This window comes from Acartia tonsa, chromosome 13, assembly GCF_053477335.1.
Source record: "Acartia tonsa isolate MP-2025a chromosome 13, ASM5347733v1, whole genome shotgun sequence".
NCBI lineage: Eukaryota > Metazoa > Arthropoda > Copepoda > Calanoida > Acartiidae > Acartia > Acartia tonsa.
The window spans coordinates 4,877,235-4,890,447 of record NC_137272.1 but is presented as its reverse complement, the minus strand read 5'-3'; the positions used below and the strand labels follow the sequence as shown (position 1 = coordinate 4,890,447).

At 34.2% G+C, this 13,213-nt stretch overlaps 1 protein-coding gene across 1 annotated transcript in view; it reads left to right on the top strand.

Annotated features, from left to right (window-relative positions):
* LOC145304028 (uncharacterized) overlaps positions 1-12,528 on the top strand; it is a 105,021-nt gene extending 92,493 nt beyond the window's left edge. Inside the window, exons 4-17 of the mRNA XM_080145787.1 lie at positions 318-395; positions 729-820; positions 1,503-1,603; positions 1,903-1,939; positions 2,077-2,136; positions 3,239-3,321; positions 4,143-4,267; positions 5,110-5,188; positions 6,038-6,100; positions 6,713-6,784; positions 7,572-7,699; positions 9,062-9,478; positions 9,915-10,081; positions 11,137-12,528. Coding sequence (XP_080001913.1) covers positions 318-395; positions 729-820; positions 1,503-1,603; positions 1,903-1,939; positions 2,077-2,136; positions 3,239-3,321; positions 4,143-4,267; positions 5,110-5,188; positions 6,038-6,100; positions 6,713-6,784; positions 7,572-7,699; positions 9,062-9,478; positions 9,915-10,081; positions 11,137-11,499 — 1,865 coding nt within the window. The 3' untranslated portion in view covers positions 11,500-12,528. The remainder of the gene's footprint in view (positions 1-317; positions 396-728; positions 821-1,502; positions 1,604-1,902; positions 1,940-2,076; positions 2,137-3,238; positions 3,322-4,142; positions 4,268-5,109; positions 5,189-6,037; positions 6,101-6,712; positions 6,785-7,571; positions 7,700-9,061; positions 9,479-9,914; positions 10,082-11,136) is intronic.
* The last annotated feature ends 685 nt before the right edge of the window (positions 12,529-13,213 follow it).

Sequence of the window (13,213 nt, the reverse complement as noted above, 5' to 3'; positions counted from 1 at the left end):
TAGGTATAAGCAGGGTAAGGAAATAAAAGAAAATTGCCTAAAACAATCCCATGGCTTAAATCTAAAAATGAAATAGCCTAAAACCGTCCCAGGACCTATGTTAAGCTTCACTTTAAAGGAGGACCATATCGGTTCAACAGTTAGTAAGATGCTTCGCTGCAGACAAAAAAGCTTACTTTTTTATATAATAGGATAGGATTATTTTAGGAAAGATAAAAACCGCCTGATTAAAGGCGACTTACCGGATTTGTAAAACAAACGGCTCTGAACCACGGCGCGAATCATAACAAATCTAATTCCTTCTTATTTTACCATAGAAAATCTGTTCCATTTCCTGACCAAGGATTGTCGACATCTCCGGGTGTTGGTTATGTCTGATGTGCCCTGGCTGACAGGTCAGTATATACGCACCAGTATGGCTTTAAAACCGATTAATATCCGCTGGATTAGAACCGGTTCCAAGCCATACTGAATAATTATGCATATTTAATTATAGCTTAAAATCAAATTAACGTTCAAGCACATTACAGAAACGGAATATGACAGGTGTTCCACAAATAAATTGTATCTAAATTAAGAAATTCAGCGTTCAAAAGCTATTTAGTCGTTTTCGACAGCAGTAGCAGTTACGCCGCCGTTTCTTCACAGTTTCATATTGTTCCACTTTAGAGCAACTACAAAAAAGCTTACTCCCCCCCCCCCCTTTAATAATCACTTTTCTTATTTAGATAACCACATAAAGCAGTTATTACTGAGAAATAAAAAGCTTAAACGGCTGGAACTACAATCATGTCTGGGTCTTTCACAATCTATTTTACAGGTAAGACAGACTATTATAAAGCTTCCCTTCAAGCCATTTATAGTTATTTCTCACTATTTATTATAAACAGCTTTCCGCGGATATAAAGTGTACAATTATAAGATTAAGATTTATAAGATTAAAACCAGTTTTTTTAGCCCCGAGATGCTGAAGGCACGGTTAGCCCGTTTTAATCCTATGATTGTACATTTTTATATTCGTAGAAAAGTGGATATAATACAATGCTAGACATATTTTTTTCGTATCCACCGGTTTCGAATGAATACGAGAAAATCTCATCTGTCAGCGAAGCCTCAATTCGAGCCAAATCCAAATGGCAATGATGATGATGATTTCTTTGTATACTAGCGGCTACGTCCCCTAGAGGCCTCTAGGGGCACTTGAGAAGGAGAGAGGAGGAGAATTTAATAACACAATTTATCATTTTAGATTTTAAAAGAAAAAGTTTAAATAAAAATTTTTTTTGGGGGGTAATTTTTTTCTAGGGGCGATTTCTCTTAGGAGGGTGGTGGTACCCTCCCCCAAAATAGTTATAAACCTTCCCGTGACCTATGAGAAGCTACCCTGTTAAGAAGAACCCGATCGGTTTAGCGGTTAGCGAGATCCTTGGTACAAACAAACACACAGACACACAAACAGACATCCAATTACTTTAGTATAAGGATTTTTACTTTTTTTAAAGGTAATGACAGTTCAATGCATAGAAATAGAACATTTGTTACTGGGTGGCTGTGGCTGGGTCATGTCTGAGGCATTAGAATACCATGCAACTCATCATTCCAGGCATTTATTTATTTTAAACTTATGTTAGAATTGTCCTAAAGATTTGAAACTTAGCTTAATGATTACCATTATAAAATCGTTATCTAAAAGGTCCCAATTTTATTTAAATGGTGATTTAATTTTTTGTGATGAAAAAATCATCTAATTCACTTGATTTTTAAATAATGATTCAAGGGACGATTAGACACAATGTTAAAAGCGAAGCATCTCTATTATTTACCGAAATTAATAAAAAAAAACTACTATATTAATAATGCTTGACATTTTAATACTTTATATAAATGAATGTAAATTTCTAGATTAGAGGCTGCTAAAAAAGATCCAAATTTTAGGCTGGTAAGTTTTTTAGTACCTATTTTAGTTTATTTGATTTATGTGTTTGTATTATTCCTTTAGCAGTGAGTTAGTGAGATCTTTCGCTGCAGACATCCTGTTAATTTTATGTAAGGATTGTATATTGTTTTTATTTACAGGATCCTATAATTTTACTCGGAGAGATCGGGTTAAGATCTAAACCTTCAGAAAGAAAAAAGGAACAAAATTAGATTCATTCATACTTCACACGATAAATAATAATACAAAAAAAGGAAACAAAAAAATTTAAAACTCGTTTATTAAAAGCAAAAAAGGTAGTAATAGTGCAGATGTTCAGTGGTAATAAATAAAAAAAGAGAAAAAATTTTAAACCATTTCTAAAAAGTGGGAGGTAGGTTGTGCTAAAATTCCGTAAAAATGTGTGAGTTTTAAGGCTTAAAAACAGTAGTAGAACGATAATATTCACTAAATATTTTTCACTATTTTGTTGTTGTCTAGGTATAGTTCTTTTCAATAAGGAATACACTACACATATTTAGTGAATATTATCCTTCTACTACTGTTATTAATCCTTAAAACTCACATCTTTACGGAATTTTAGCACAACCTACCTCCCCCTTTCTACAAAAGAAGTTGAATTACAACAATACAATGATAACAACATCCATAAGTAGCAAAGCAAAAAATATTGAATAGCCAAACGGACAAAGTGTAAATATACGGCAGATTTTCAGCAGTCATAAAAAAGAGATGAAAAAAATACCAAACATTTTCATATCATTACTCATTAAGCATGACCAACAGTCTAACGGACCAAATAAGATGCTTTTTTATATGAGATATCTTCACCAAAAAACAGCAGTATATCTAAATTAGCATCCGAGAAAATCACATTCCCCAAAATCCCAAAACGGACGGAAAGACTAGATTAGTTAGAGAGTATCTTCTCTTCTATGAAATGAAATATTATTTTTTTTATGGTGTCTAGATTAGGGTTGGGTCGGATATCCGGCCATTTTCAATATCCGGCCGGATACCGGACATTGAAACTATCCGTATACCGGATATCTGACTGATTTATAATGCCAGATATCCGATTATCCTGCAGGACATAAGTAATTTGCCGGTTATCCGGCATTGACCAGATATTCGGCCGGATACTGGATATCCTGCATTAGAAATCAGCCAAATATCCGGCCCAACCCTAGTCTAGATATTAAGTACAAACAAATTAAACGGTTCAGTTGAGCAAGATGTTGAACAACGGATAGACAGACAGACATTGTTCTACTTTGTATCATAATTTTGTTGTTACTACAGTCAAGATATATTGGCCCAGAGAATCTATTCAGCAGAATTACAGATGAAAAAGAAGCTGCTAGAATTGATAAAAAATATCATAGGAAACACATTTTTAAAATTTATTTTCATACCCTTAGTGATAAGAGGATGGGGGGGGGGAAGGGGGTGTGCACAATGCCATCTGAACTTAAACCGTGAGCAAAATGGTCTAAAAATTAAGTTAGAATTATGAAACTTGGTACATAAGCTTAGTCCAATAGGTTCTACATCACAGGGACAAGAGAATGATATTCTAACAAACAACTCGAAAGGAAAATTTCCCCACAACCCCCTTCCCCTTTTCCTCCCCTTCTTTCCCACCCCTCTTCAGTTACATGACAAATACAAAATATGCCACCAGATACTTAATAAGGTTTTGTGATTTTTTAGAGAAATGTTGGTTAGAATAGCTACCCCTGTCTACATCTAAATGGAAAAAATTATTGTTAGCTCAGGTTAGGTAAAATGCACTCACTTTAGAATAAAATGCACTTAGTTCCTGCGGGCCACCCACCTAGCCCGCAGGGGTCTGATCTGCTGAATCATTTTAAATAATGTCCTTATGAATCGACAGAGTGTATTCTCCATATAAGGGAGAAGCCAATATTATCCTTATTTTAAAGTAAAAGGATGTTTGTATATTTGTTTGTCTGTTTGTTTGTACCGAAGGATTTAGCTAACCGCTGAACCTATGTGGTTCTCCTTTACAGGGTAGCTTCTCATAGGTCCTGTTTTTTTATATATTTTTTTTTATATTTATCATTTAATCAAAAATAAAAAATTGGTTATCAAATTCAACTCCTTCCTCCTCAAGTGTCCCTAGAGTCCTCTAGGGGGCGTAGCCGCTAGTCTATAGATAATAACAATGTGATTGTGTGTGCAGAAAGAAGAATAAGAAGTACCTGGGCAGCCTGTTGTCCCTGGATGTCTCCAGAAGTCATTTCCTGGACGATACCATCTTCCAAGTTTTCTTCAAACAGTTCAATCAAATCAGATATCTAAATATTTGTAAGTGTTTTACGTCTTTGTTTTGGAGAATCTTAAATCAGATATCGCAATCTAAGGAACTGTTCATAAAGCCGGATTCTGATACATTCGAAACATGTCCGGATAAATCCAAGCTAAAATCTTTCACGGATCTTGGATTCTGACTTTTTTTTTGAAGGGGTCGCGGTTGTCATTAGTGAAATTATTGGTTGAATAGTTTGGACACTTCTTGTGTTGTACCAACTAATCAAAGGGGGGGGGGGGCGAAAGTGACACTTTTTGAAACCAAAACTAAAAGTCAACAAAGGAACTCAACTATAAAAAGAGTTACAGGTCTGAGATTTTGCATGGCAGTTGCTTTATAGGGGTAAAATATGGAACTGTGAAGAAACGGCGGCGCAACCGCCGAAAACCGCCGTTTCCCGCCGAAATTTTGTTTGCTTTTTCTCGGCGGTTTTCGGCGGTTGCGACGCCGTTTCTTCACAGTTCCATATTGTAACCCTATAAAGCAACTGCCATGCAAAATGTCAGACCTATAACTCTTTTTTTTAGTTGAGTTCCTTTGACTTTTAGTTTTAGTTTCAAAAAGTGTCACTTTCGCCCCCTCCCCCCCTTTCAATAAAGTTACCTAAAGTTTTTTAGCCAATGAATAAGATTGTTGGTTTATAAAACTTAGGATACCTGTTTAATTTACAGTCTTATGTCCCGTTCCTCTCCGCAAGTATGCCACAAAACAGTGCTTTCTAAAAGTACAATTAATTTTATCAGTGAAGTTTCCCAATACAAGATCTTTTAATTAAATCAACTAAATTATCTTTTTATAGCATTCTACACGAAAGCTGTAAATTATATAATTTTTTCAGCCAATATACCTAAGCTAACGGATGCTACGTTGAAATATATCGCTGAAAATCTCATGAAACTTGAAAAATTGGACGTTAGGTAAGGTTTTTGTATGACTCTTTAATTACACTTTGAGGGACATTATGCTAGCTTAAAACAATTTTTTTTCAACTCGGTTTTAAGCCTTCTAGCGGAAAAGCCCCTAGAGGCCTCTGTCTAAGAGATATGAGGGGGGGGGGGGTGTTGGAGGTTTAAGTCGAATCTAACTTCAATTTTAGTTTTAGAAAGACAATTTTAAGTAGAGAAAATTTCTTTAGGGGCGATTTCTCTGGGAGAGTTTAGGTACTCTCCCCCCCCCCCCCAAAAAAAAGTTGAACCATCTTTCTGTCAGGGATAAATATTTCCTGATAATGTCTCACCTCATTAATCAGATAATTCATCTGACTGTACTAAAGCCCTTGTAAGGTAGCTTCACAACTATCTACTCATTATGATCTTAAATAGATATAAAAGTGTAGGAAAAAGATGTGAAAAAAAAACTGTTCCAATCCTGACCCTTAAGATTTTGTCATTTTAGTATTATCTGGAAGTACAAGACTTTCAGTAATGGAGAAAATTTTTTTTTTTTTTTTTTGGGGGGGGGGGTATGCTCAGGGAGTCAGGAATGAAACAATTTATTTAGGCTAGCTTTGCTTCTCATGGGTGTGCCTCTAGTCATCTAAAATAATAACATTTATAATGTACGTATAGTACACTTTCGACCTATAATAAGCTTTACTTTAAAGGAATACTACACATATCGGTTTAGCTACCCACTGATAGACACTAGACATCCTATTACTTTATAATAAGGAAGACCAAATCTAGATTTGTTTAGATGACAAATATATATCAAACGCTTTGTTTTAATCTAAAATACTTGAATTACAGATTTGTTTATTTTTTTAGTGAAAATCCGCGAATATCAGACAAAGGAGTGTACACAGTTGCTAGATATTGCATTAATTTAAGGTAATTTATTAATTAGGATGATAACTAGGGTTGGGCCGAATATCCGGCCATTTTCAATAACCGGCAGGAAACCGGATATTTAAAATATCCGGCTACTAGATATCCGGCTGAATGCCCGATAAAAGCTTATTTCTACCTGATATCCAGTAATATGCCAAATATCGAACGTTAGTCGGATATCCGGCCGGATACCGGCTGTCCGACATTATAAATTTGCCGGATATCCGGCCAAACAAGTATCTGGATAGTCCAACCAACCACCAGTTATGCGGTTAATTTGTTTAAAATTAATCATTATTTAGGTTACCTAATGTAGTCTGTAGACAGACTTATTAATGTGTTATTTTTATTATCTTATAATAATTTGCTTAATAATTACTGTTCGGATTCAAGAGCATATTTCTAGATCATCATAATTAAGTAGCTAAGCCCGTGCCTTCGGCATCTCGGGGCTAAAAAAACAGGTTTTAATCCTATAATTGTACATTTTATATCCGCGGAAATCTGTTTATAATACCATGCGAGAAATAACTATACCGAAGTACCTATTAAACTTTTCTTTCAAACCTAAACATTTTAAATGATTTACTTATATTATTTTTTTGTTTTTAGTTCAATTAAGATAGCTGGATGTATTGGTGTCACGTTAAAACTAACTAAATTTCTAAAGAAACACAAAATAAGGTAAAAGAAATACAGGGGTGTATATTCTACACAAGATTCCTTTTTTTCTCCTGCGAAATTTTTTTTATCTTTTCTCCTCCTAGTTTTTTCCAGCAATGAAGGGAAAAAATAGAAAAATATTTTCAAAACTCTTTATTTTATTTTATTCATATTATCCCTCCTCTCACATATTTTTCAAGTCAAATTTGCAGAATATACACACCTGAAACAAAATTTATCTAAGTATACATTTAAAGCTCAATAAATTAGAAATAATCGGAACAAACGAATATCTTCATAATAAAGTACCAGGATGTTTGTTTGTGTGTGTGTGTGTCTGTCTCGCTAACCGATTAACCGGGAATGGTTAAAAGAAATTGCTAAAAATACCCCCAAAAATTGAAAACATAGAGAAATTATTTCTCAAATTAGATATTTGAAAAGAAAACATTTGTACTGCCACTAGGGGCGTAGCCGCTAACTTTAATTGTACTATTAGTTAAATATTTTAACGAGAAAGCTATGTAAATAATAAATATGTTTTAAAAATAAAAAAATGGCAGCTCCTCGGCTCCGGCTCTGCATCCCTGGTTTAAACAGTGCTTATCAACCACCAGATCACAGATTCAGAATTCATATTGATTATAGAGATGATACTCTCTCTCTTTTTGAAAATTTTAGCTTCTATTTACTGGAATTATCATGAATGTTTAACATCGGTAGGACGATCTTTCATGCCTGAATTTACAAACACTCCTTAAATGTACGTCTGTTTTAATAATGGATTTACTTACCTATGTATGTTTAGAATCTATGGAGAGAGCTTGGCGTCATCAAATTCTGGCGCGGGTATCCAACCTGCCATCAATATAGCTGGCGTGGGTATCCAACCTGCTATCAATATTGCCGCTTTCCAACCACCTGGCCATATTGGAGGTAAGTCAAGTCTTGGAGATCAAGGACTAGGATTGGGCCGGATATCCGGCTGATTTTTAATGCCGGATATCCGATAAATTGCCGGGTATCCGGCGTTGGCCAGATATCTTTCCGGATATCCAGATTTAGAAATCAGCCGGATATCTGGTATCCGGCCCAACCTTATTAAGGACGTCAGTTTTTTTTATGAGGGGGAGGGGAGGGTTTAAAACTTTTTGTTTTAACTTTCTCGGATGTTTAGGAGTGTAGGGATCTTAAGGGATAAGACAATGGCCGATAAATTGATGACCATCCTCATTGATGACACACAATATTATCTCTTTTGTAGATTATGATAAGTGGTTGAAGCTTTTTAACACTGAACTTAATATATAATCAAAATTTCATAAGGTCCCCAAAGTTTTTAAGCCAACGAATAAGAAAACTTATTTAAAAATATTTGGGACTAGTTAATAGACTGTCCAATGTCCCCTCCCTCCCTGTTATAAGTGTCTTTCGTATTAGAATTTCACTATCTTCTATCTTTTAATATTACAATATCTTTTTGCCTTTATTATAGCTTATAGTTGGGAGTGGATGTATGGCCATAAATCTTCATTGAAACAAGAATGACAACATCCATAAAGCGAAGCTCTAGAATGGAAGGACAAACGAAAGTAACAATTGTAGAGTGTCAGAACTAAATAAACTTAATATTAATGTATATCAATGTCTATACAAAATTGTAAGGAAATTTGTTGCAAACCTAATTAAATACATGTAACTGTTTAAGGACATACTGACGTCTTTAGGACTTGATTATAAAGATGCTTTGCTTGTAACACTGTACTAGGAATCAGTATAAAAAAATTAGATGAATAGGATATAAATTATTAACATTCAAAAATCACTTGTCAAAAAATCAAAAAAAATCAGCTTGTTTCAAATGGATGTACGGACTTTCTGGTAACAATTATAGAGTTGCTGCGCTTTCCAAGTCGTACCTAAAAAGCTTCGCTTTTAAAAATATTGGTACAATTACATAAAGCGACTGTTGAGCTCTGATAACCTCTCACCTTATTTTTAAAATAAAATGAAAGTAAGGGGGAGGAGGGTTGTTTTTTTCCCTATGACTAACCTCCCACCTTACACTGCAGGTCTGCACCCCCGTTGCCCTATCCCTATCAAATAGTAAATAGCCAAAATAACCTGACCTAAAGTAATAAACAAACGAAAATGTATCTCCCCCCCCCTCCCCCTAATTTTAATTTATTTCAATAATATGTGGTGAGGGGGGGGGAGGATTAGAAATTAGTGCAAATTGTGGAAATTTTCTATAAAAAAGTACATATGTACATAATTTAATAGGTATGTTGTTTTTAGGCGTGCCAAATCAAATACTAGGAGACCTCTACCTGGCAGCTCCAATTCTGGATGAAGCTGAACCCCTCAACCTTATCCCTCCCCCTCCAATGCCTAATATTATCCCACCTCCTCTAGTCCTCAACATGAGTCCCCCTCCACCCAATCAACACGTGAATCCCCCTCCAATTGCAAATAACGAACCATCTACATCTAATAATTGTCCGGATGTATTACAATTAAGTGACAAAAATACAAACTCAAAAAATCCTCCAAAACAAAGTAAAAAATCGTCTAGTCAAAATGAAACAAATTCAAGTTTGCCCGGGTCTAGTAAACCATCTATTTGTGAACAGCTGATGAGAATTCAGCAAATAGCATGTGGACCAAAAGTCAAAGGTCTTGGGGACCTAAGCCAAAAAAGTTCTCTTGAGCCAGGTCTGATAATGATTAAGCATTTTGAAATTAAATTAATAAACGGTGAAGAAAAAGATATATAAATTCTTAAAAATTGTCAATTACTATACACTAATGTCTTGAATATAAGTAGCAAAGCAATATTAATCTAGCAAAATCATGTCTATTTGATATATCATATATGCAACTTATATGGCTGATGAATATTTTGTTTATCCCTAATTGAATTTTATTTATTGTAATACAAAATTATATATGTTAGATGGTATTATTGTAACTTTTGCTTGCAATCAAACCTTTTAAATACACTTCATTCAACTATCCCTTTAGATTTCTTTTTCTTTTTTTTGCTAAAGTTCACTTTTTCCGTCCCGGAAATGGGATTTACTCAGAAGCTATTTAATCTATACCACTGGTTTTTCTTGTTTAAATACTTAATCTTATCGTGGTTGAACAGGACCAAGTGCCAAACGTAGAAAATTATCTAGTCCAGAGGTAGACCTTCCAAGCCAAGCATCTGTATCAAAGAGTTGCAAGAAATTGTGTCGGTCTCGTAGCAGCAGTGATATGATGTATGAGGCGACCATCATTCCCAGCTATAGCTCGGTCATTTCTTCATCTTCGGTGAGATTTGTTCTGTAAAGTATCAAGTCCTTACACAGGGGTGTATATTCTGCACAAGATTTATTTTTTTCCCCTGCTACAAATTTTTTTATTTTTCTTCCCCCCCTAGTTTTTTCTCCCCAAGTAGGGGGAAAATGGAAAAATATTTTACCACACATTTTTTAAATTTTTTTTCACCAAGGAGGGGGGGGGGAATGGAAAAATGTTTTCAGTTTTCTTAATTTTTACATTTTTTCCCTCCAACCACTTATTTATTATCCCCCCCCCCCCCCCTAAGCAGGGGATCCCATGTAGAATACACACCCCTGTCCTTACATAAAAGTAGTGGGTTGTCTGTGTGTATGTCTTTCTGTCTTGAAAAAAATGGTAAAAATCTAAAGTCAGTCTGTGGAGTTAGTAGATCTGTCATTAAATGAATTACGAAAACGAGTTACTTGGGATAAATTTAATTGGTCTTTTTTTTTAAAAAAAAAGGGGATACCTAGTAGCTTTCGCTTTTCTTGCGGTTTAAGACTTTAAGAATTATAGAAAGAAATATTTCAAAAATAACGATATCTAAAAATCTGGAAAAGCAGGGGATGACTCATGAATAAATATTTAGTTTACACCCATAAAAGCTTTGACTGTATTATCTAGATGAACAATTGGTGTCTTAAAAATATAAATTTATGTCAATGTTTAGGGTTTTTGTGCCTTTGGAAGGCTAGGGGAGGGAGGGGGAGGGGGTGGGCTACGGTGTTACTTGTTACTGTAGGTAATGCCTCTTAATATCTCAAAAAATTTGCTCTAATTTTACTATACCATGTTAAAAATGAATTATTGTCAGTTTGACATTATCGAAGCATTTGACGAATTTTTCAGGTTTTTTAACAATTTTCAGGTATCCTTACCTTTAAAAAAAAAAATTCTATCTATTTCTTTTCAATACGAAAGGAACCTATATAGTAAAAATTATTGTTCTACTCCTATTCTAAAGTGTCAAAACACACACTTTTACTGAATTCTGTGAAAGCTACCGTCCTCTTTACCGTCCTCTTTAATTAATTTTATTTCAGGTACAAATTGACTATGCAGAAGCACTGTTTAAAGAGTGTCAAAGTTCCACAGACAGCTCACAAATAGTCCAAGAGGGCAGCCAACGCTCACAAATACAACCAGAAAGCAGTGTAGGCTTACAAATGTTACCAGAGAGCAGTCAACGGTCACAAATACAGCCCGAAATCAGCCAACGCTCACAAGTACATCCTGAAAGAAGCCAACGCTCACTAATACAGCCTGAAAGTAGCCAACGCTCACTAATACAGCCTGAAAGTAGCCAACGCTCACAAATATATCCTGAAAGTAGCCAATGTTTGCAAATAAATAATGATTTTAAAGAAGTTTATTCGACGGATGATGAATATGCGATGATGGATTAAAAATTTTAAGTAGAAGAGTAACTTAAATACGCTAAATTACTGGAATAAGAATGTAATGGTTAGGTAAGGCTTCATAAAGTAACTTGAGCTTAAAGATTATCTGCATTAAGAGACAAAACTAGTTGCCGCACGTCGACAATGAAAATAGTCAGAAATACTATTCTATTATATAAAGTAAGCTTTTTTGTTTGAAGGGAAGGATCTTGCTACCCGCTGAACCGATATGGTTCTCCTTTGCAGTGAAGCTTCTTACAGGTCCAGGGAAGGTTTTAAATTATTTTTGGGGGAGAGAATCTTCACCTTCTCAATAAAAATGACCCCTTTAAAACTATTATTTTTTACTTTTTCTCATTAAAACTCAAATCGAGAATAGAGGGGGGTCAAAATTTCTCCCTCCCACCTTAAGAACCCCCCGAAGGCTTCTAGGGGGCGTAATCGCTAGGTAGTATATTATAAAGCTTCAAAAATATACACCAAACCTCAATAGAAACAACGACGATCTAAATAATAAACAATAAGCATTTTTTAAAAAAAAAATAGATACATCCTGTCAAGTATTTATTTGAAATTACTAAAAAGGTTGAAATTCTACACATATTTCAGTACCTTAAATGAGTTTTGACTTGCCTTTTGAAATTTCAAATTTTATAAGAGAAAAAATAATTGTTTATGGATTTATAAAAAAATCCCCTCTTAATAATTTTGAAATGATAATTTTTGTTAAACCCAGGAATCTTAAGGGATAAGACTATGGACGATAAAATAATATAAATACATTTCCAATGATGATAAACAAATTAACCCCTTCTTTAAATGTTAATTATTTGGTAAAAATCTTGGACTCTTTTAGCTAGAAACCAACCAATCACAATTCAATTAAAGTACCCAAAGTTTTAAACCAATGAAAATAATACAAGTCCAATGTCCCCTCCCTCCCTGGATAAACCCATCCTGTGATTAGTGTTAACATGTTTCCCTGTGATAATTAATCAAACACAAGGGGACTATGCACGAACAAGAGCAAGTGATTTTAAGCACCTTCCAGCTGTGATTCTAAATGTTTTTTTGGTCTATATACCAGGGTTATGTTTAATATTGTTATATCGATTTAAAATTTTTGTTTCACCATGGTTTTATATGAATACTACTTTGAAGTGAGTAAATATCATCAAATGTTTTGTTAAGTTCAAACTGCTATGACAAAACTAAACTTTTTTGATTAAAAATGTTAATTTAGAAAAAGGGACAGTTTTATTAGTATACTTTCCTAATTTAATGCATTTGATTGTGTTTTGGCGTATTATTTTATTTAAACTTTTGAACTTAACAAAACAATTGATGATTTTTTGTCAAAAAATGCATAACATTTCAAAGTTTTATTTATAGATAACCATGGTGAAACTTATTTTTTTATTCGATATAACGATATTAAACATAACCCTAGTATATTCACAAAAAAGATTTAGAATCACTGCTGGAAGGTGCTTAGAATCACTTGCTCTTGTTCGTGCATAGTCCCCTTGTGTTTATCACCTTGTTAAAAAATGCTAAAGAATTAAATGAAAAAAAAATAAATTTTTGTAGTATAACAGTCTGTAGATCAGCTTAGTAGCGAAGCTAACCTATAATTATTCGTGTCTCACTATCTGTCTGATGCACTCCACTAGTACGTTGATATGTTTAAAAGAAATCAAATAGACGTTATTCTTATCTA